The sequence below is a fragment of the Necator americanus genome, chromosome V (genome assembly GCF_031761385.1).
Source record: "Necator americanus strain Aroian chromosome V, whole genome shotgun sequence".
NCBI lineage: Eukaryota > Metazoa > Nematoda > Chromadorea > Rhabditida > Ancylostomatidae > Necator > Necator americanus.
This window is the reverse complement of record NC_087375.1, coordinates 7,655,248-7,678,789: the sequence shown is the minus strand read 5'-3', so window position 1 is coordinate 7,678,789 and position 23,542 is coordinate 7,655,248. Positions and strand designations below refer to the sequence as shown.

The 23,542-nt window shown below is 38.9% G+C and overlaps 2 protein-coding genes across 3 annotated transcripts in view; both read left to right on the top strand.

The window, feature by feature from the left end:
• Positions 1-8,754: 8,754 nt before the first annotated feature.
• Positions 8,755-9,433, top strand: RB195_013224 (uncharacterized protein; the record flags this gene model as incomplete). Its single annotated transcript, XM_064202935.1, has 2 exons — positions 8,755-8,770; positions 8,997-9,433. The coding sequence occupies 2 exons, from the start codon at positions 8,755-8,757 to the stop codon at positions 9,431-9,433; spliced, it is 453 nt and encodes a 150-aa protein (XP_064058816.1).
• Positions 9,434-19,027: 9,594 nt separating this feature from the next.
• RB195_013223 (uncharacterized protein) overlaps positions 19,028-23,542 on the top strand; it is a gene marked incomplete at both ends in the record, with an annotated part of 34,337 nt that continues 29,822 nt past the window's right edge. The window contains one exon of one of the 2 annotated variants that reach the window (XM_064202933.1): positions 19,028-19,258. In XM_064202933.1, the coding sequence (XP_064058814.1) occupies positions 19,028-19,258 (231 nt within the window). The remainder of the gene's footprint in view (positions 19,259-23,542) is intronic. The other variant, XM_064202934.1, reaches the window with a different exon arrangement.

The following is a 23,542-nucleotide window of genomic DNA, read 5'->3' as shown; positions in this document are numbered from 1 at the left end:
AATCGTTCTCATTGATTAGACGTGTCGCACAGTGAGGCGATGGATGGAAAGTTCCTCAAATCCTCGCTTTCCCATCCTCCATCCATCGTGGAGCGCGATTCGGAGCGGCAAAACTATGAACACGGCATGTTTATGAACATTCTCGTATCTTAGACTGTGGATTTAGGGTAAAGCGATACTCCATGCATTGGGAAAGCCCCACACCACAGTTCTCTCACTTCCATTTCATGTGGAAATTTAATCTAATCGTTTTCTTTTTTTTTCTGTTCAACTCTTTTCATAAAATAATACTGCAATGGATTGTTTCTGTAGTCCCAATCGAGGAAGATTAGAGTGGGTGTAGCGCAGTCGGTAAGCGGTTTGACTGTGGCTACACGAGCGATGGTTTCAAACTGCCCCGGTGCTGAGCGCTTCATATCTCCGAGATTGATAAATTGGTACTAGACTTTTCTGAAAGAATAAAAACAACGACTTGATACATCGGCTCGCCCCTTCAAATCATTGTCGGTTGCATGCGCCTCCATAGGTGCGATAGGGAAGATCCGGACCTTCCTCCGGTGAAGAAAGTCTAGCTTATGTGGTGCAGCTCCAGTCAGTATCCCTTCTATAACCGTCCAGAAGTGAAGGAGGTCCCTTCGTCAACGGTTCAAAACGAAAAGGGCTCGGAGCACCAGCTTCGACTATCGCATGTATGCGCCTGGATGTCTATAAACCTCAAGCGATTCTGGAATGAAGTCGAACTCTTTTGTTCACTCTCATAGGGATCGTTCAGCGTTCTCTCTGCTTCATTTTCCCTTATCACTTTGTTTCCGCAAATCGTAACTCGTCTGAATTCATTATAATCTGTCGGTGATTTTATCGTGGATGTTGCCTTAAAGGCATCACCCCACGAATCTATGGTGGTGCAGATTTCAGGTGGAGTATTCGTATACGGGATGGGAGACTATGGAGAGGGGGGTGATTCTGTCCATTTCTTCCTAATTGCCGTAAAAAACGGCCCGGAAGATGCGGCGCCGCACAAGACTGGCGCGCTCCAGTCGAACTCCCTATAGAAAATAGTGCGCCAGTACCCCTGAAGCCGTATCTTCCGGGCAGTTTTTTATGCCAATTAGGAAGGAATGGACGGAATCACCCCCCTCTCCATAGTCTCCCATCCCGTATACGAATACTCCACCTGAAATCCGTACCACCTCAGATTCGTGGAGTGATGCTTTTAAGTGGATGGAATCTAGATCTTATATGACTCCCGAGGTAAAGAGGGGCTGAAGAGAAGAAGCTGGTTCGCCTTCATGGATGCCTCATGTGGATGCGATACCAGGAGCTGGTGCTCCGATCCCCTTCACTTCTGTACGCTCGGCGAGAGGACCTTTTTCACTTTTGGACGGTTGGCGAAGGGTCCTCATCACTTCAGCTGCACCCCATGAGATAGACCCGCTTCAGCTGAGGTGCATCCGGGTCCTCCCTGTTGCGCCTGTGGTTTGCGACAGTGCAGCGAAATTATCCGCATGTTGCTCCAGCGTGTTCGTGCGAATATTTAACTTACGGGTTTTTTTCGCGATACTTTCGGCTGCTGATTTATAACTAAGGATTTGATTTGATTTTATGCCACCTCCATCTTATCTGTTTTCTTCGAATTCCGCTGACGTTTCCACTTTTTCACTGTCAGTTTAGTCTGAGTCGGTTAGCATTTGCTTCAACTGACTACAACCGACTTCTTGACCAGAATTCATCATACATATTTTTCTCGCTTCGCTTCATAACAACTTACTACATCTTTCTCCTGAAATCGCGGATTCATCAGTGGTTTTTCTCAAAATTCACTTCTATTTTCGTTTCGTGCACGGTTTTTCCCAGTTTTCGTTATTTTTTCCCATTTTCGTTATTCGCAAGAACTAGGTTCCAGGTGTTCAACCTTCTGAATTATATTTAATTTATTTTTGACGCAGATGACTCTATTTTTTCTCAAAACAACCCGACTTTACGCCAAATATCTTAGTTTTTGGTTTCGTTCCTAGGTTTCCTTTATTTTTCTTCGGTTTTTCATTGTTTTCTTGGAATTTCCCATAACTTTGTACGAAAGTCGGGTAATTTTTCTTCTAGTGACCTAGTCATTTTTATTTTATTTGTGTTCTCGTATTGTATTCTCAGATGTGCTTCCAGTTTTTTTCTTTCAGCTTTTTGGATTCTATGCATTAGATATAGGATGTTAGACGCAATTCCTTTGGGTGTTAAGAGTCCAGGGGGGTCACATGCCTTAGCAATTTGTTGCTAGTCTCAAATAACGAAGTCCACTAATTATTTCCTGCTACGACATGCTCACGTGAGCGCTTGTTTCTCTTTCGAGGGCATATTCGTGTCAGCAAAGAAGCGATTTTTGCGCGCATCGCTTCGGACACCATAGTACCCATCATTTTTCATCCTCTTTTCCGTTGCTAGTTCCAGGATACAGCGTTTCTTGGCTTGAAAACTGACCTTTGTAAATTGTTTCGTTGTAGATTTTTTGTGATTGCTGTAGATATTAACATTATGTTTCTATGGCAACTCTAACATGGTCTGATGCAAAAAATAACTTCGATGTAAGTACTAAAAATATCGGCATAGTCCTAGTTCTTATTTGGATCAAGTATAGCGCAGACGGTAAAAGGTTCAGCTGTGACTGCACGATCGGAGGTTCGAATCCGCCCCAGTCCGAACTAAGCCTTTCGTCCCTCCGAGGTCGTTTAATTGGTACCAGACATGTCTGGGAGTATAAATCACTGATTTAACACATCGTCGGCCAACCCCCCGCAAGAGAATGTAAAGCTGCACACGCGTTTTCGAACGTGAAACGATTCTGAGTTGAAGTCGAACGCGTAGGCGCATCCCCATAGGGACTGGCCGTCGTGTACTTTATCCATTATTCTTTCAAGTTTTATTTGAGTTGTTGGGAGAAGGAGTGTCTATCGAGCGCCTCTATTTGAGGATCTCCTTATCACTTGAGCTGCACCCCATGAGCTACACCCCGTTCAGCTGAGGAATGTCCGGCTAATCTTTATCGCACCTATGCGTAAGAGATAACATCGGATTTCCAGACGTAACGGACTACCGATCCGAGTTTTCAGACCCTCATCTTCATTTGTTAGGATTTTACTGAGGTCAGCATATCGTGATAATCAGGATCTTGGCATCTCTGCATCTGGGTAGATAGGAGTAGGGGTTTAGTTTACAAATAGGAAAATAATCACGCTCAATTCCTTCCTCTCCATCTTTCCTCGATCTACTGAGTTCACAGTTGAATCCAACGGATCTCTTGATAGCGAAAGCATGAACATCTTTCTGTTTTTGTTGTTTGTGAAGGTTTTCTCGATCTTCTCTAGCGCTATTTTTATCTGGATCGCACATAAACTACAGAATACATAGGTATAAACAGGATATGGTCGGTGTCATGTGTTCACTTATACATGTATACATGAAAACCTATGCATTTTGTATTAAATAGAAGAACGAGACGACGAGACGCAGTCGATCTAACAGGGATTTGTTGGAATGCTCAAAAATTCGTTGATAACTACATGCCATGAATCCATGGTTTGTTATGATTCCAGTATCGTTGAATTTTTAGGCTCAAATCAAGCTTAAGTGATTCTGCCGCTGCGCAACCATGCATAAATAAATCCCGTAGGCGACACCGGCTGAGTTGCTCTGCGACAATGCATCTCGCCTACGCCTAATACTATTGTTGAGACGAAACTCATGTGGTTTTCTGGATCTTGTAGGTGTTGTATTGTGCGTAGTTTAGTATTTATTATTTGATTAATATGGTCAAGTTTCAATTCCCAATTTCTCTCTTCTGGACACCTCGGCATTAAGAATTGGATTTATGTTTTCATGTTTTGCTAACGAGGTTTCTGGTGTAACTTTATTTATAGTCTGACGTTTCGAGAACTTCTTTATCAAAGGTTTGAGAATGAATGGTTCATGGTTTTTTGATGCTATGCTTATCTCATCGAACTCCTCTTTTCCCCCTTCCAGGTCTCGAAATCGTTCTAAGTTCACCACGCAAAAAATTTTAAACAGGAAAACAAACTGACTAGTTTCATCGGATAACAGGCGGATCCGCCACCTCGTTCTTACGGATTGTTGCTCAAGGCGAATGAGATCTATGCACTGTGCAGTATTTTTAAAGGCATCACCCCACGAATCTGAAGTGGTACGGATTTCAGGTGGAGTACGGTTCGTATACGGGATAGTAGATTACGAAGAAGTGGGTGATTCCGTCCATTTCTTGCTAATTGGCGTAAGAATGCTGGCGCGCTCCAATCGAACCCGATGCAGAAAATAGCGCGCCGGGACGCTTGAAGCCGTATCTTCGGGGCCGTTTTTTACGGCAATTAGGAAGAAATGGACGGAATCACCCCATCTCCTTAATTTACGATCCCGTACACGAATACTCCACCTGAAATCCGTAGCACCTCAGATTCGTGGGGTGATGATTTTAAGTATTGGTGTCTGGATAGTGTTAAGAAACTGCATGCAGTCCTGACGCTTCGACAATCTTGTCTTTGTGCCGTTCGTAATGCTGTGAGCTATAAGATTGTCTCCCACATGCACTTCCTTGATGCTATCCAGACACCACTACTGCACACCACGCAGATCTTATTAGCCTTGACTTTGGTGACAATCTGTAATAACTCAGTGATTCCCCAGCCCCCACGTCGGCAAGACCGGTCCGTTTACTTCCTGCTTGGAGTTCTTGCGTGGTGAACTTAAGACGATTTTGAGAACTGACAAGAACAGACGAAGAGTTTGATGCATAGCATCAAAGACCTCGAATCATTTTCAGGCTTTTGATAGAGAGGAGGTCGTCGAAACGTCAGGCGTTAAATAAAGTTCCATCAAAACGTCGTGGCAAAACAAGAGAACATAAATCCAGTCAGGTGCCAATCGTATGAAGGAAATAGATGCAATAATATTTCAGCTTTGGATTCTCATTCAAAAAATGGTCTGTGACTATAAGACAGTGATCATCCCGGTCCCCCACCCTCAATTAGTGAGTAGCAAGTTCAAGTGGCAACCTAATTAAACTTTCCTAGGCCGAAAACCGTTTAGACCACTGCCACAGCTGGAAAATTCTGTGCCGTTCTAAACAACCATATGTAGAGTTACTAAAGATTGTTCTGGAATTATTACCAGTGATATTACTGGGTTATGTATGTAACGAGATTTGGTTAAGATTACGGATAGACAACTATGCGGTTAAAGGGAGCATATCACGAAATTGGCGACGTTATGATCTTTCTTGGAAAGGAGAGGGTTAGAGGTATAGATTGCGAGTATGAGCGGGACGACGCTCATTTCCTCCTAATCGTCCTCGAAAAAGGCGTAGGAATGAGCTCCTTGTGCGTTTCTTCCTACGACGCACATTACAACGCGCCACCCATGCGCACGCGCCGCGTGTGCTGGAGAGGGGAAACGTGTTTCTGGTGTTTTTCTAGCATTCTGTCTAAGTGAAATGAAAGAATAGGCTACTGAGGGAACCTGCGCGTTTTCGAAAGTGGCGGTATAAGGAGTTTCGTCGGAAAATTCGCACGGAGTGTCGGTTTCCCATGCCATTAATCAGGATGATTGTGGAGAATTGATCTTGAACCTGGTCATTTTCATAATCTACACCTCTTGCCCTCTCTCTTTCTGGAGAGATCCCAACATCATCAATTTCGTGCTACGCTGCCTTGAATCTTGCTCGCCTTTTCCGGCACTATCGCTGGAATTTTTTCGATCTTTATCTTCCGATTTATAGATTTTTTTTTTAGGTCCTGCGGGCATCGGTGGTGGTAACCTGTAAGCCTGAGCGTTTATTTTTGATGCAGAGGAAAAAACGCTGTCATCTCTGCTTATATCACAGTAAAAACCAGTACGGTCGCCGTAAATCACCGCTTCAATGAGTTACCATGTAAAATATCCATGGAATATTTTGAATTATTACCTATTATTTGCTTTTTGTTATTTTTTCAATTTTTTTTTTAAATTTAAGGATTTGATCGAATAGGTGGACTCGCTCCTTTTTTGCTATCATTTGCACATTTCTACTTTTGATCCGTTTTTTTTTCTTATTAAAAAATGTACCCTGATTGTGGAAGCAATTTTGAAGAAATGCGGAGAATGATCATGTGAGTAATGATTAATGTTAAGCACCACTGATCGGTCCTTTATTAAAGGCAGCGCATCACGAAATAGAGGGAGCTGGGGTTTCTTCACGAATAGATTTAGGGTTAGAGATGTAGATTACGAATATGACCGTATTCATGTTTATTTTACCCTGTGTATTCTCGAGTCGTCCTGAGAAATGGCGCTGGGATCGGCCTTCCCTGCACGAATTTTCCTACGAGGCACGAATTATGACGCGACACGCCCGTGCATGTGCACGGTTCCCTCAATGTCCTATTCATTCGTTTTCTTCGAATAGACTGCTGAGGAAACTCCACGGATTTTTGCTCGCTTGCTCGTAGACGAGGCGCGCGGACAACTGTGGCGCGTTATAAGGTGCTTCGTAGGAAAGTTCGAACTTGTGGGCCGCTTAGAAATGTGATTGGATCAGGTCAGGGGCTCACGCGGACAACGATAAAACATGAAATCAGGGTTTCGGTGGTTGGATACTATAAAATGCTTCAATATATTCGAAAAATTAATTTTCAACACGAATTATTCCAAAAGATGACGACTTTGTTAACGCCAAACGGCAAGTTAGACGTAATCCATTCAGGATCGGCTTAATAAAAACGGAAACATCAGCTGGAGTTGATGTTTAGAAACTTATATATTTTTCAATATAAATGAATCTTCTTTTTCATTCGGTTTTTCAGCAGGAAGCAGTTAGGAGAAATTGAGCATGATTACGTCCACAATGATGACAAAGGCACACTTCTACACCCCTAACCTTACCTATTTGTGGAAAGATCCAACCTCTCTCGATTTCTTGTTACACTGTCTTTAAGAATGGATGATTTTGTGAATTTATCTTAAAAGCAGGGAAATTCAGAGAAAAAAAGTGATTTTATGCATGTGAATAGGCATTTTCGTGACAGCAACGAATAAAACAGCCTCGTCACTCGTTTGAGTGCCAGATCGTTCCCGTATCGTTGGCAACAACGAAAGGATTTCTTTGAATGGGAAATATTGTACATCTCAGACCTAAAGCTTCGTTCTGACTTCATCATTCAGGAATTTTCATCCTTTACAGATAATTTGTACATATAATATGAACGAATATATATGAGTTAAAATAAATAAATATGATTAAGTATGAATTATAAGCAAATACAAATAAGTAATAAGTAGATAAATAAATTTGATAAATAGCTCTGTGAAATCTTCACATGAAATTTTTTAGTTCTTTCTCTGAGAGTTAATATTGCGGACCCAACCTGCAATTATGAGCAATATTATTCGTTTCGACTTCTTTAATTTATTCTTCTTTAATTTATGAATTTTTGGAAGATTTGATTAAATTACTGTCGTTCATTCATTTCGAGCCATGAGCTTCCTTTAAATTTATGTGTTTTGTAATGATTGAGGTGACTTTTCATTAGCTAACATAATAGTTTCCTGCAAATTTTTCTCAACAGCAGAAGTTCCTTCTTGTTTCCTAGTTCTTAACCCTAAAAGTCTTGTTTACTAATCTCCTGTTCATGCAATTTTAAAAAAAGTGAAACTATTTCAAGATTTCAGGAAGAGACAAGTTTCTAAGAAAAGTAAATGTAAATTGTAAATTCAGTAAGTAAGTAATTGTAAATTCCATTAGCAGCTTAAAGGCGGCAAATCAAGAAACATTGAGGTCTTTGTGGGAAAATTTGGAGTTCAAGTTGTTGATGGTGAATATGAGCGTGGCCTTGCTTAATTACAGTAAGCAGTCATGAAAAACGGCGTGGGAACCGGTGTTTTAGTTTGTTCCTACGAGATACATTAGAACGCGCCCCGTTGTGCACGTTTCGGTTCTACGAGCAGCCAATTCATTGGTTTGACTTGAATAGACAGCTTAAGAGACCTCATTGATTATCGACAACTCGCTGCTGGGTGCGGCGCGTGCAGAAGGATGACGCGTTCTAACGCACCTCAGGACAATTAAGGGGAATTGAGGGCAGTTACGCTCTTAACTAATCGTCTGTCTCAAAGAATATTTTTCACGAGAGATTTAAACATCGAAAATTCCGTGATGCGCTGCCTTGGAACTGTTGAACTGTGACTTTTCTCTATTCTCAGGGAAAAAGTGCTCCTCATTGCCTCAAAAACTTACGAATATGTATTAGGGTGTTCGGAAAGTATCTGCCGAAACTTTTGCAGTAGCGCAGATTTTTTGAGATGTTCTAGAAGTCACCTTTTTAAATATATTGTATAAGGACACTACCGCTTGTATACACATAACAGATCTGGCTCCCTCCTCCTTGCCTACTTCATCCTATAATGGCCGAACATTCCACCCATATACGACACGTACTCCTTTACGAGTTCGAATCTGGCCACCAGCTGCTGAAGCCCATCGAAACTTAAGTCAAGTATTCTTCGCTGAAGCCCCTTTTGAGCGGTTTGTGCGCGCCTGGTTCCAGCGCTTCGAAGCCGAAAACAAGAAACTCGAAGATGAGCCTCGCTCTGGTCGAATGACTGCAATATCGTTCAACGAACTGAAGAATCTAGCAGCATCCATATGAAGGTGTGCGGTATTTTGCTGCCAGTCTTGGCTGCTCGTTGTCCACCGTGAGCAATGGGCTGCGATCTCTCGGAATGCTGAAGAAGCTCGGTCAGTGGCTCCCACATGCAAAGACGTTTGGACATCTGCACTCAGCTGCTCTCCAGAAGCCGCAGATTTGACTGGCTGGATGCTATTGTCACTGGAGATGAAAAATGGGTCCTCTAACTCTAATGTCAACCACACCCACAAACGTGCGTAGTGCGCTGACGATGAAATGCCGGATCCTTTTGTGAAAGGTGAAATCCATGAGAAGTGCCGGATTCTTTCGTAAAAGGTGAAATCCATGAGAAGAGGGTCGTGTTGAGCGTCTGGTGGGGAGTTCATGGAATCTACCGTTTCGGACTACTGCCGAACAACACGACAGTTGCTGCCGAGGTCTACTGCGCTCAACTGCAAAGACTGGCCGACAAGATCAGCAAGGAGCACCCGAAGCTTGACAACGTTTGTCTGCTGCACGATAACGCGCGCCCTCACATCGCGAAGAAGACTTCCCAGAAAATTCTGGAGCTCGGGAAGTGGGATGGGAAGTTCTGCTGCACCCACTGCCCGGAACTTGCCTCTGACTACCACCTCTTCCGATCGCTTCAGCATCACCTGGAAGAGAAGAGCTACGATGATCGTGACCACCTCGAAAATTACCTTCGGGCTTTCTTCGCCTCTAAGTCGCCGGAGTTCTACTCCAAAGAAATCCGTGATCTTGTGAGACGTTGACAGAAGGTTTTCGATGTTGATGGAGATTATTTCGTCGAATAATAAAATGTTGTTAAAAAGTTGTGTTGTTTCGAAATTTTGCCGTATTTCGGCAAATACTTTCCGGACACCTTAATACTTATCTACAAACTCTTGTTCATCGGTGCATTTGCAGCGTTGTCGCGTTATCGTGTGCCTCCTAGGGGGAAAAAGCGTTCAAAAAACCCATTTCCTACGTCGTTTTTTTCAGAACGATTAGGGGGGAATTGAGCGAAGCCACGCTCACACTTGTAATCAACACCTCGCTCTTCATATTTCCCCACAAACACCCCATCGGCGTCCGTTTCGTGACACGCTGCCTTTAATTACGTTAGTGGATAAAAAATTGCCATATGGCAGTAACCTGTTATTCTACGACATATTCTACGATTCTACAACCAACATTGCATTCATAATTATTTCGGGTATAGTCTGTTTCTCTTTGAGAGAAGGGGAATAGTATTTTATGTTTTTATTTCCTGATTTTTGCTCAAAAAAGGCAGTCCATAGCTTTTGTATCTTTTCTGTAAGGATTGAAAATTTTCGGGACTTTAATGGAGTTTAAGGAATTTTGTGTTTTGTTGAAATACTTCCATCTTCTTTTCTATCGGAAAGATTCAAGCGCATGGTGACGGAAATCTTAAAATTTTGAAGGTCCAGGTGCACTACTGGGTGGTGTTTGTTTGCTATGCTATTTATATGTACTGGACGAGGATTCAGGAATACATTTATCATCAGAATTAGTAGAAGAAAATCAGCGCCGAGGATTCCTCTAAGCGCCTTTTTATCTCCAATATAAGCCTTATTTTCCTTTTCAAAGAACGTACATGTCGTTTCGACGGAGGACTATAAAAAAAAATGCTCATGGTTGTGTCCTTGCATTCAGACCTCATCTTTGGACGAAAAAAAACTGGTGCTTACAATTTTATGCCAGAACGATTCTAAAATTAATCCGTCCCTCCCCTCCAACATTCGTGCACTTTTATGGCTGCTGTTCCTACGCGATACGCGACAGTTTTTCTACGCTTACGCTGAAGGCAAAAAACGTTCAGATTCATTAGGTTCTATTTGTTATTTCCGTGTTTTTATATTCATGCTGACTTAACTCGTCTGAATAACGATGTTGTCTTTTGTTTCTATGGTACTTTTTTTGATGGACTGAATAAATAAATAAATAGATAAGTAAATAATATGGCCAGCGCCATCGCAGATCCTATTTCCTGGTTTTTGATAGGTTTTTCGTTACGATACGTTTTTTTTTTCTCGTGTAATTCTGTTATGTTTTCAATCACAAAGTCTTAGCAAGATCTTTTTACGCTTATTTTATGTAGGGAAAAAACTTCTTATTCTATTCTATTTGTTATTTCCTTATTTTTATCTTAATGCTGACTTAATATTTTATCCTTTTTATTTATTTTTTATCCCTTTTTATATATTTATTTAATTTATTTATTATTATCCTTCTTTTTTAAATTATTATTTTTATTTGCTCTGCTGAAAGAAGACATCAGAGAATTTACTTTGTAGAGATTTCTATCGGTATGCACTTCAAAACTCTTTTTTCCGTGTTTTTTTTTCGTGTGATTAGGATCTTATTAGGATTTTTAGGATCGTTGTTAAGGATACGTAGTCTATTTTTGTTTAGTAAACGAATAATAGACAGACAGAATCCATTAATTCGGATTCCTTATGATTTTGTTTTGTTGGAAGCGGATCTATATAATAATTTAATTATATATAATTACAAATAATAATATATAATTTAGAATAATACATACCCACATATACATATAACAATATATAATTGTAGATGTATTTGTTCTTTCTTACATCTACAATTATGATTAAATCCTAGTCATGCAATATCGAATGAAAAAAAGACCAGAATTTCATTTCTTACAGGAAAAAATCTTAGCGGTATCTTGGCTCAGTAAAATAAATAGTGGAAGCAACTGAAAGGATTACACTAGGACTAGTACGTGATCTTGGTGTTCCTGATCATGGATAATAACGAGGAAAAGGAAGAAAAAACTGTAAAAAATCAGGGGAAGTCGCTTCGAGGGGCGTATCAGGACCATCGTCAAATTGAATTCCCTCACCCTCACCTCATGTAACTTATCCTCTTCCAGAGACGTTTTAAGATAAAGACGTAGTTAACCTATTTTAAATATGAGTACAAGAGCGAGCTACGCTATCTCAGAAGTCTACTTTAAGGGCATCACCCCACAATGAGAGGGCACAGGGGCGTATCGGCGGAAGACCGAAAGGGGAGTGATTCCGTCCATTTCTCCAAATCGTAAGGGGGGGCGCCAATCGAACTCGTTGAAGGAAGTAGCGCACCGGAACGCTTGAAGCCGTATCTTCCGGGCCGTTTTTTTACGGCAATTAGGAAGAAATGGACGGAATCACCCTTCTCTCAATAATCTACGATCCCGTATACGAATACTCCACCGGAAATCCGTACCACTCCGGATTCGTGGGATGATGTCTTTAACCATATTGCGACTTACGTTCCTCATACTAGTGATGAAGCTGGTTTTCCCCTCCCTTGTCGTGGTTTTTTTTTTGTTAAATGCCGATTTTTAAAAAAATAACTGTTAACTAGATTAAAAGTATAGCTGATTTTCTGCGATCTAAAACAGCTAGTGGAAAATTTATAAATTTTTTAGGATTGCCACAAGAACTGCCACGAATGACAATCATATTCGAATTTGTGGCTGTTCTACGTATAAGGTTGGACCTATGATAATTGGCAGCTAGAAAATAAGTATAAAATGAAAACTGCTGAGCGCTTGCAGATTAGATTTCATACTATTTTTTGATAGTACACATCCGTGACTTTAACGAGGCACCATTCTTTTTAAATAACAAAAACCGATCCGGAAAAATAGCCGTTGAAACAACCGCATCGGCGAAATACAGATTGATTTATGGAAAAAAATAAAATTACTTTTTCATGGACCATTTTTCGGGAATGGCCAAAAGAGAGCTTAAGAAACTATTTGGTAGGAATGTCTAGTTGGCTTAGAATTTTTGAGAGGGCGTTTCGTGGTGCTGCCCACTCCGGGTGGTTTCAGTTGCAAAATAAGCTCAAAAATGCAATTCGAGGATGACTACGAGACCTTCAGCGTAGTGTCCAACGAATTCCGGATCGATGGTGGATGGTATTTAACGAAAAAGAGAACTGTATGTATGTAAAGTTCAATAGCTAAATTTTATACTATTCCTGCTTTTTTTATTTAAAAATATTAAACAAAACTCTTCCAAATCCCTAGCTCCTACTATTATAATACTCATACTTCATAAGAATGAGTAGTTGAACTGTGTAAACGCAGTGAAGAGGGAATATTATTTCTTTATACATTTATTTAATTTATTTATTCTACTTAAGAAAGAGTTTTTCAAAAGAAAATGGTCGTAGTAGAACTTAAACCGGGGCTATGTATGTAGATATTCAAAGGTAATAAATAATGAAGTAAAACCAGTAGTTAAACTTATAGTAAAACTTCTAGAAAAATAAAATTAACATATAAAAGACAAAATAAATTATGATAATAACATTAGTAAATGAATAGTCAGATATATGTTTCTATGCTGAAAAACTTGAAATTTTTCTTTTTTTTTCTTTTTTCTTGAGCAAGAAATGAGTTGACTCTTCGAGGATGTGTTTTTTTTTTGAAAAGATAGTACTTTTATATTTTATGAAGTTTACGATGATCTCTAAAGCTTCGTAGCATTTTTCGACTGTTTTTCATCCATTTAGATTCCACCCAGTAATCCATCTAGGTCCAGTCGTGAATGTTTTATGACCTCATCGGCTGTCATTGAAGCTTTTGAGCGCAATAACTGACATAAGGGTTGCTTCGTAGACTCAAAAGAGTCATATCGTGTGATTTGTTGACGGCAATTGGAAATGCATGTGCTCCGCTTGAGAAGCACTTGACTCTCTCGCTTGGCTCACATTTTGCACGACTAGCAAGTTTTTTTTTCTCTGTTTGCTTTGCTAACTTCTTCATCCTCGACGGAGTCCATTTCTCAGGCATATGACGTTTCCCGGGCAGATTTTTGCAACTATACAATTATTGCTGAAAGAAAAATGATTATTTTGTTCGAATAAAGAAATTAACGATGAAAAAAAAAGCTTTTCAAGCAATTTGCACATTCAGTCATCCGTTGTGACAATCATTCGTCGTCATTCGTTCTCAAATCCATCCATGAGAAAATTTTGGAATTATTTCTCAGCAATATTAACAATGCAGCGATATTTTCCCACGAACTACTGCTTTTCTGTGTAGGAATTCCCAAAGCTATGGGTAACAGAATTCATTTAGTGAATGTGGGCGAGCAACTAGCAATCGGGTCCCATAGATGTAGATCGTAGGTGTGTAGCGCTATCCGGAGAAAAACGTGGAGTTATTTTGGGAGTATTGCAGTTTCATAGGAAATGTGAGATATTTCTAGAGAAGAAAATAATGAATTAGAATTATAAAATAAATAAATAAGTAATTTTAAATTTGCAATCACTGTATGGTGACGTTAACCGCTATGGTGACGTATAAAAGAAATTTACTATAAAGTTAGCTTTGTCATCTGAGACTGACTGGCTCATCTATGCACTCAGCTCCCGAAGAATCATCTCTAGGATGCCTCTCCAAACGAATAGATTTCATTTTGAACGGATTCCTCAATCTCGCGTGCATTTTTCTCATAAAAAAAATTCTTGAACGCAATCGAAAAATCCCTTTAAACCTGGAAATTTTAAATATTTCAGTTAAGGACCAAACAACAATGTGAGAATACATTCCAGAGTAATTTTTCCAGTCATTTTGCGTGAATAAAAATCTGGCCAACTTTCTCTGGATATGTTTCACTTTGATCTGATTTTGTATCCTTAGATGATTGATCCATATTGATTTTGCATCCAGGTGTGCCAAATGTGGTAGGTAGTGGTGAATGAATAAGAAAAAATAACAGGTAAATAAAAATAAATGAAATGAGTAAGGGAAATAAGTAAATAAGTATTAACAGATTAAATAAATAATACCAAATAATACTGAATAAATAAATGAAAACAGTTACAATAAATAAACAAATGAATTGGAAAACTGCATGGAGTACCTTTATTCTATCCAACCATACGAATTGATCAGGGCGCCCCCGCAAATCAGCATCGCAGCAAAACAGCAGCAATAAATTGTTTGCTACCATTTTCTTTTACTTCTCGAGCAGAAAACGGTTAAAAAACAGATTTATTGCCTAAATTTTGAAGAGCAATGTTTTATGGAATCTCGTTAATATTGCTCGAAGCCCATTCGTGAAGTATCACAAGAATTTTCTCTTATTTTCTCATGAAATACAAATATTCTTCTGATTGGAGTAATTTTTTTTTCTCGTGGATGCTTTGACTTTTGGACGTGAAGGGTAAAGTTTCGGAAGAGTAAGCCGTAAGCCGTTTTTTTTTTTGAAAGTGAAAAATGTGCACAGAAATAAAAAGTCTTTCCGATATGCCATATATGTATCATTAGATAGGGAATTTCTCACTGTCAAGGGAAGCCATATATTTTCCAATTTTGCTGGTCCTGCTTTTTTTTCCAGACCAATAAAATGAAATGTCAAGTTGTGTGACAAATTCTTTTTTCCGAATCTATTTGATATTATTATTTATAATTATTATTTCATTGTATAGGCCAACACGCGTTCCAAAACCTCAACGATTACGAATTCCAGTAAAACGCGTTGGCGGATCCCGAGTGGATTGATACGCCATTACTTTATCCTTTTTATACTTTTTATTTGATATTTAGTGAAACTTTCCCAAAATTGAAATAAATAATAAAGAATAGTAAAAATGATATGAATTAAGATTAATAATAACATTTTTAATATTAATATTATCAGAAGAAAAAGCACACAGAAATGTTATTATTAATCTCCGCTTATTTTCCTACTAAATATTTTTCTTGTGCATTCTTTTTAGAATTTCTTTTTTTTTTTAGAATTTGAATTAGTCTCTTTTTATGTTTTCAGTTTTATATTCGATCACATTATTGAGAAGCTTATTCTAAACGTGGAGTTGTCGGAAACGGCGATTCGAAATGAACTCAAGAAGTGATGAGTGACGTAAAAAGACTTGAAGTGAACTTTTTGCCGGTCGAATTCTTTGAGATCTCCGGTGCAATCGGTCCATTTCCTGCTTTTTTTCGATTTCCTGGATGATCTCTGTAGCGCGTAGTGAATGCATGGGCTGTTTTTGCTTTTTCCGTTTATTCTTTGGAAATAAACAAATAGTGAGGAACGATATTATGTTCTTCATAGCTTTTAATTAGCGGAGATTGTTATGATATGCCACAATTTTACAAATAACACTTATCCCAGATACATGGATAGTTTCCTTGCAGGAATTAGCTGTTGATCGTAACCCGTTTATCCTTATTTGCCAAGCTAAACACTTATAAATAGAGCTATTTCGCTGCTATACAAGCAAAAAAAATTCTCACTTTGCTTCTTCTACCGTATATGACAGTATGGTAGTGTATCAATACAATTTTTTTTATTTTATTCTATTATTTTTATTCTTTTCTATTGAGAACTGATTTCTGCTATAATTTTGAGATTTTGCTCTAGAAGTTTGAAAAGAAAAAAGAAAGAAAGAAACTATCCTAACTACTCCATACTCGATCAAGAACGCTCCCTCTTGATGGCTGCTTCGGATGGTGCTCTTCTTTCTATCTTCGTGAAGGAAGTCTCAATTATATGGCAGATATTTGATGCTGATTATTGTTTCGACCGTAATCTGAATGAAACAAGGTTTCTACTCATCTTAGGACTGTAAAGGACACTGTTGAGGAGGAAAAAAAGAAGAAAAAGAAACAGTCAGGTTATAATGATCATAATCATTGATATTGAGCCATTGATATATTTAAATTTTACCTTAAAGGCATTACCCCACGAATCTGAGAGGGTACAAGTTTTAGGTGGGCGAATGCCTACACGAGGTTATAGATTGTGGGGAAGAGGGTGATCCCGTCCATTTCTTCCTAATTTCCGTTAAAAAAAACGGCCTGGAAGATGCGGCAAGAGCACAGGGCTGGCGCGCTCCAATCGAACTCGTTGTAGAAAATAGCGCTCCAGGACGCTCGAAGCCGCATCTTCCGGGCGGTTTTTTTTACGGCGATTAGGAAGAAATGAGCGGGATCCCACCCATTTCTGCAATCTATGATCCCGTGTAGTTTTTGACTAACGGAAATTCATATCACGTCAGATTCGTGGGATGATGTTTTTAAGGATACAGCAGTCATAAGTTACTGTCGTTTTGTGCAAAAGTGATCTATCTTTGTAGTTGTCTTGGCGTCCCTCACGTCGAGAACACAACCTCAGTCCTCGCTGTTGTGGATTATGAGAAGAGGAGCACGCTTGTCATCGGAATTGATGCGGTTTCGAACAGCAAATCCTTTGATTTTGTCATGAACAGCACATATTCCCCAGCGACGACATCATTTTCCTTTATATGCCAAGGGCGGGAAGATTTAACGGGTATCTGTCTCCTCAAAGACATCTCTGCTTACGTAGAACATCTCCGCTCGAGGGTACCAGCCTTTAAACGCAGCGTATCAGGGAATTTTCAGGATTTCCGGATCTCTCGTGGACAGTATGGAGTTTGGGATGTAGACTACAGCTCATTTTCCCCTAATGGTCCTGAAAAGTGGAGTGAGAAACGGCCTTCGTTCCTACAAGTTGTCTTAAAACGCGCCCACCTTGTACACGCGCCGCATGCACGAGCGAGCGGTCGGAAATCAATGAGGTCTCCTCACCAGTGTATCCAAGTGAAACTAATGAATAGACTGCTAAGGGGACTGGAGCGTGTACAGGATCAGCGCGTTCTAATGTGGCTCGTAGGAAGAAAGCAGACTTCCACGCCGCTTATCGTGAAGGAAATTGAGCGTGGCCGATACGTTGAATACTCGTTGGGAATTTACATCTCGCAACTCTACATAATCCACGAGAGACCCTCGAAAACCCTACGATACGCTGCCTTAAAGTTACCATGAAGGAATACTTCATCAGTAGTTGATGAGTAGATTAATGGGACATAGACGGCTCACCGAACGTTCTCAAGTAGGACAACTTGATACCAAGCTGACTTGACAACTTGATTGAGTGGTAATTTTCCTGAAGCCTGAACATTACTGTGGACTTCTACAGAGCTGAGATTAGTTGATGTCTCCTCTCTCACTCCTTATTCATAACGCCCTATGACTCCAACAATATCCTAAGAAGTTGAAAATTTCAAAAATTTCCCGAATGAAATAGTTTCTCTTCCTCTTTTCATTGCGATTTGTTGATGGATTTTTGGAAAAAAAAACTTGTTCGAAGGTAAATAACATCCGATCAGGGATTCTTTAGGAGTTATTACAATTTTTTTCAACCACAAGAAAGTTCGACTGGTATAATATGAACATCAAATTCGTGTATTTTTCTCGAAGAAACTTTCTCTCTTACAGTAGGGTCTCTCTTCTTTTTTTTTGTTAGCTTTGAAAGTGTCTATCCGGAAATTGGTAGCGTTGGCAGCTCGGAATTTTTGACCGCAGCAATTAATCACCTGTGTAACTCGTTCCTAATTGGTTCCAGCTCATAACCGTGGAAATCGCCGCCACTTTTCTTGGAACCAATTAAGCATTTTTTTCCCGAAGTGAAGGAAAATCGATGCAGTTGTTGCGAAACAGCTTTCATTTGTTGATGAATGATAAGCGTTTTTGCAGGATCGACGTGCAAAAATTTCCCTTAAGACTGCGATTTTTTGCTTTCGTAGAATTCTTGAATTTTGAGCGTATCCATGGATTGCATTCCGCTGCCGATTAGAAGAAATCCTGACGAAAATTGCAGTGAATGGACGATTTCCCCTCGAAATTGATGGATAATTGCCGCCTTGTATTTTGCGATAACGACTCTCACATTGGAACATCTCCAAGGAGAGTTTTTGTACAATTTTGTTGAGGTCCCACCCCTGTCACGGATTGATGTGGGACAGAATCGGCTGAGTTTTCCATGTGAAAACGGTGAAATTTCGTGGAATCAAATTTCCATTTTCACTGGTGCACTTTCTCCGGAACACACCAACGCTCACTCACTTACTGCTACACCCATGCTTGCTGCTTTAGCGACCTCAGGAAGAACTTATTCAGAAGCGTCCGCGTAACCGTCGCGCATCGAATCGGCGGTGATTCTCATCATCGTTTCGTGGAAGCGTTGCCGTGTATTTCGTCCGTCTCTAATTCCCAGCGTGTTATCGGCGGCCGTGTGTATGTGTGTGTGGAGTTAGCGTCTCTGTCTCGGCTAATAGCAGCGCTTGTTCCTCGAAGTCCCCCTGGCGCCGGCGAGCAGCAGCCATCCACCGCCATCCGACGGCCCCTCAGTCGCAGCAGCAGCAGCAAAGCATTCGGGCCCGCGCGCTCATTCCTCGTCGGCGGTCGCCGCCGCTCACTTCTTCGACGCGCATCCTGCCTGTGATTACCGCTGCCGCCGCCATCGCCGCCGCCGTACTCCGTCTCACATTTCGCTTATTTACATCGTAATAACATGCCGTTGAACACGATCAGACGTCTGTTACCGCGTAAAGTCATCCGCGATGAGTACTCGTTCGAGTTATTACGTAGTAGCTCCGCACACGATATGATGCCTACGTCGTCGTCGTCCACTCAATTACACGCTGATTTACCACGATATTACTCAAATTATGACCACGTAACTATTCAATCCACTGGTCTTCTGACGTCGTCCGCTGCTCCTGCTTCCGATGCTGAATCTAAGGTAGGTTCAAACAACGTTTCCGCTAATACTTACTTACTAGGATTAATTTCAAAACTTCCTCTGTTTTCATCTCAGCATTTAGCGAGGGGAAATTCGCGCAGAAGCGCCTTTTCTCGCGCGTTATTCATCCACTATTTCTGACTTTTTGGTCCTGAATGCTGTGAGCAGTGAAGGTACGGCATCCGTGAAGACTTTGCTTCGTAGCCTTGACATTTTCTCTTCGCTTAAATTCGCTTAAATCCGCGAAGATCGATAGAAAACAACTCGGAAGAATGAGATGTCGAACGAAGTGCTTTCGCATTGTACCGTTTTTTTCTTGCTGAATCGTCTCACAAAAAGATGAATTGCTATGTCAAATGTTCGTGGATTCCTCCGCGCTTCAAAGCGAGCAGTTTGTAGAATGTGGATTATTTCCGGTTAGATAAGCGTTTTTCTGGATATTTCTGTAGTGGTTATTATTAATTAGGGTATTAATTGAAACTTAATTATGATGAATAAATTCATATGTCGATTTATTCGATTCGATCCGAGCGATTTGAACACGAAACTCGGATTTTCAACGCCAAATGTTCTATTGGCGTTGAAAATCCGTGTGTTTCTTGGTCAATTTGCCCGAACCTCAACATGTTGCTTTCATTTTAAACTCGGTTAAATATAGTTGAAAGTTTTCAAGCGGCCGCGCTCAAAGCGCCTAAATTTCCCACCGGGCGCTTTAAAATTTACGTATTTGCCAGTTTTGACAGAAAAAGTAAGACGTTCCATAAATTTTACAATACCTATTTCTCTCTCCGTCCGATGCAGAGGATTGATGTGGAGCTGCATTTCTGGGAAATCGCACTTTGAAAAACAAAAAAAAAACAAAAATGTGGATAATACTGCTGTGTACAAAGATATCACTCAGAAAAACTTTAAAAATTTTTATTTCTACCTCATTTGTTCGTGGTCCATAATTTTTCACTCCATTTTGATATAAAACAATCATCTTGTAACTTAGTTGCTAGCAAGAATTGTTTTTAGACATTGAGGAGACTTTTTTTCCTTAAATTGAATATTTTTGGACTAGTAGAGAAGCTGTAAAAAATAAAGTGAGGGGGAGCAGAAAATAATAGTGACAATAAAAAAAATTATAAAATCTTAAATGTATAAAATAGTGAGGGAAATATAAATATATAATATATAAGATGAAAATAAATAAGATATAAATTATGTAATATATAAAATTGTGAAGGAAAGAACTTTTTTTGTGCAGAATAGAAGAAAATTTCAGAGGGATTTCAATTTAAATCACCTCTACATTCGTTAAGAGGATTTAATTATGCACCATGTAGGTGAAAATTTCAAATTACTCTCTAAAATATTGGCTGTTATGAATCTTTATGGTCATATAGTACTATCAACTAGAAACAAAATATGTGAACTACTTTTTTCATGGAAAAATGGACGGAATTCTTTCATCTGCTTTTTCTTATGCTGATTTTTTGTCTTTTTTTGTTTATCATCATGTTTACCATCCTTTTATCGTTATGTTTTTCTTTTTGTTTTTTGGATGAAGTGAATCTTCTGGCAACATCGTTCTCTTGTTGTTGTTCTACTCTGGACGCCCTTGTTTACAATTATTTTGAATGGAAGGTGAAAAGGTGACTAGTAGTGCACCGTTTTCAGTTTTAGTTAATCTAGGAAATTTTATTTGAGCATTATAATATTTTATTGTGGTCAATAAGGATATTGATGACAATAAATAATGATAAAAATAATTTAAAAATTATTTTCAAAACTATCAATATCGACAATTTTCTTCAGAAAAGTGGATAGAAAATTGTCAATATTCTTTTTGAAAATAAATTATTATTTTTTCTATTGTTTGTGATTATTCATTATTATAAAAATTATTACTTCATTCATTATTATTAAAAATTATTATATTAAATCACAGTTTCAGCCTTTAAGTTTTTGAATTGTGATTTTAAAAAAGTTGAAAAAGGGAAAAAAGCTAGAAAGTTACAGCAAATTGAGAGAAGTAGTTCTCGGCTTTTGGATCGGCGATTCTAAATCCTTGATGAAGTTGATTCGAAATAATACATCATTCCTGACTAAAAGTCATGAAATCCATGATTCATGAAAGCGATCTATGATTAAATTAAGCTAGACGATGGGGTGTTGTTTTCAGTTTTCTTCCATCTATAGGGCACACAGGTGCGTCGGTATTGATTCCCAGTCAGGCACATACTCACACATCCAACACTTTGCTTCCGGCATTCTTCCGTTGTGTGTGTTTGTAGAGAGAGAGAGAGAGAAAAGAAAGAAGAAAATCCGATGAGGAAATTATCCTAACATAATTGATATCTTCATACATATTTCTGTAAAGATTTCCTATTTATTTCGATAATTTGAGGATAATTCCGTTCGCTCGTGAATCACTCATCTCATATGCTTTTCGCGTGCGTAACGTGACGCAACTGAGTAATTTCCGGTACGGAGATGCTCGGCGAGAAAATGTGCGCTGCAATGAGGATAAAAACCGAGAAAAAAACGCGATGTAGTGTTTTTTTAGAGCGAATATGTAGTAGGAATAAGTTTTTTTTTCGATTGGAAATACTTCCTCACCTCATTCCGGTTCCGGAAACTCTTCTTCGGATGCTCTTTTTATTCTAAGAAATCTTTTGCATAGTCTGTACTGAGCTGAGAAATGGCTTAAGGATGCTTTCTCGGGATTTTTCTTCCTGGAATTCCTCATCTACGTCTTTATTTTGTTTCTTTACTCCATTCCCGCGTTGTTCGTCACTTTACAGAAAAGTTGTTTCTTTGTACCCGGGCTATAACATCTAATTCAAGGAAAAACTAATATTTTGCTCTAAGCCAATTTTTCTTTATTTCTTTTGAAACTACTTATTCAATCCGAAAAAAAGACTCCTGCAATCCCATATATTTGTGGGATTGCAAGAGTCTTTTTTTCGTAACATTTTTTTTCAAATCAGCCTCACTAACCTTATAGTTTAGGTGCCGTACTCATTGTTGGTTACCGGGAACCGAAAGTTATTTAATAGTTTTTTAGGTTATTTTCTAGTACATCCACTATTGTTAGTGGTAAATATTCGTGACTCCTTCGTCTTTAGAATTATTAAAATAAATATTAAAATTATTAAAATAATAAAGCGATCTGTTGCGAACATTTTGAGTGGATATGAAAAATCCGGTGGATGATTAATAGAAGAAAAAGCGCAGGTGATTTATTTTTAAACATTGCAACGAAGCCATCAACATTAAGAAATAATGCGAAGAAAAGATTAAGCGCAGGAGTTTGGTGCATCATTGGCAGTAAACAAACAAATAAATAAATAAACATTCGAACTTTTCTCAAAGATAATCTTAAGAGCCCTCTCTTCCTCTTTTTTCCGCTCTTATTTATTAATGATTGTTCATATACATATAGAAAATTCGATGTTGTCTAAACTGAATAATTTTTATCACATAAGGTTTTGCAAAGAGAGGAAGCGAGGGAAAGAGAAAGATTTTTGAATTTCAATTAGTTTTTTTCGTTAGTGTACTAATGGCTTAGCAAAGCTAAACGCGAGCAGCATTCTATGACGCTTGAAATTAGAGCAGGACTTAAGATGCTTTAAAGAAATGTTGCTATCATATTTCTCAACGAACCGAAAAAAAAAACCGGCTGCCTTTCCAACTTTTCCGTCCATTTCGATTGATTCGGAGTTTTCAAGGCTCTACTTACATTATACTCTTTAATAAATAGATGTTTTCCTTTCTTTCTTCCTTTCTTCTCTTTTTTTCCTTGTTAGTTATCACATTAATTGGGCATTGGGTTGCAAAAAATTAGGAGATTATCGATATCGATTGATTAGATTTCAGAAGGTTTATGTAATAATTTCATATTGTATAACAATTCTATAATAAATAAATGTATAATAATAATTTCATAATAAATAAATATTGTAATGGGTCTAGGTTTTTTTTCATGGCGTCCTGATAGATTTTATTAAAAAAAAAAGATTGTGATAATTTAATTTAAAAGTTAAATTTTAGTTTCGTTGATAGATTTTGATAATGACTTCTATGTTTTTTTCTCGACTGCAAATTTATAGAGTTCTTTTTTCCCTCATCAACGAGGAGAACGCGAATGTATCTTCCTTTGCGTGACTAATTAAACCGGCCTTCTTTACGTCATTTCAACATATATTCTAAGTTCGGTTCTCAGAATTCCGTTCTTCGTTTCCAATTTTCTAGGGAATTTTCAAATGTTGGCTTTTTACCAGGTTTTTTTTTGTTTTC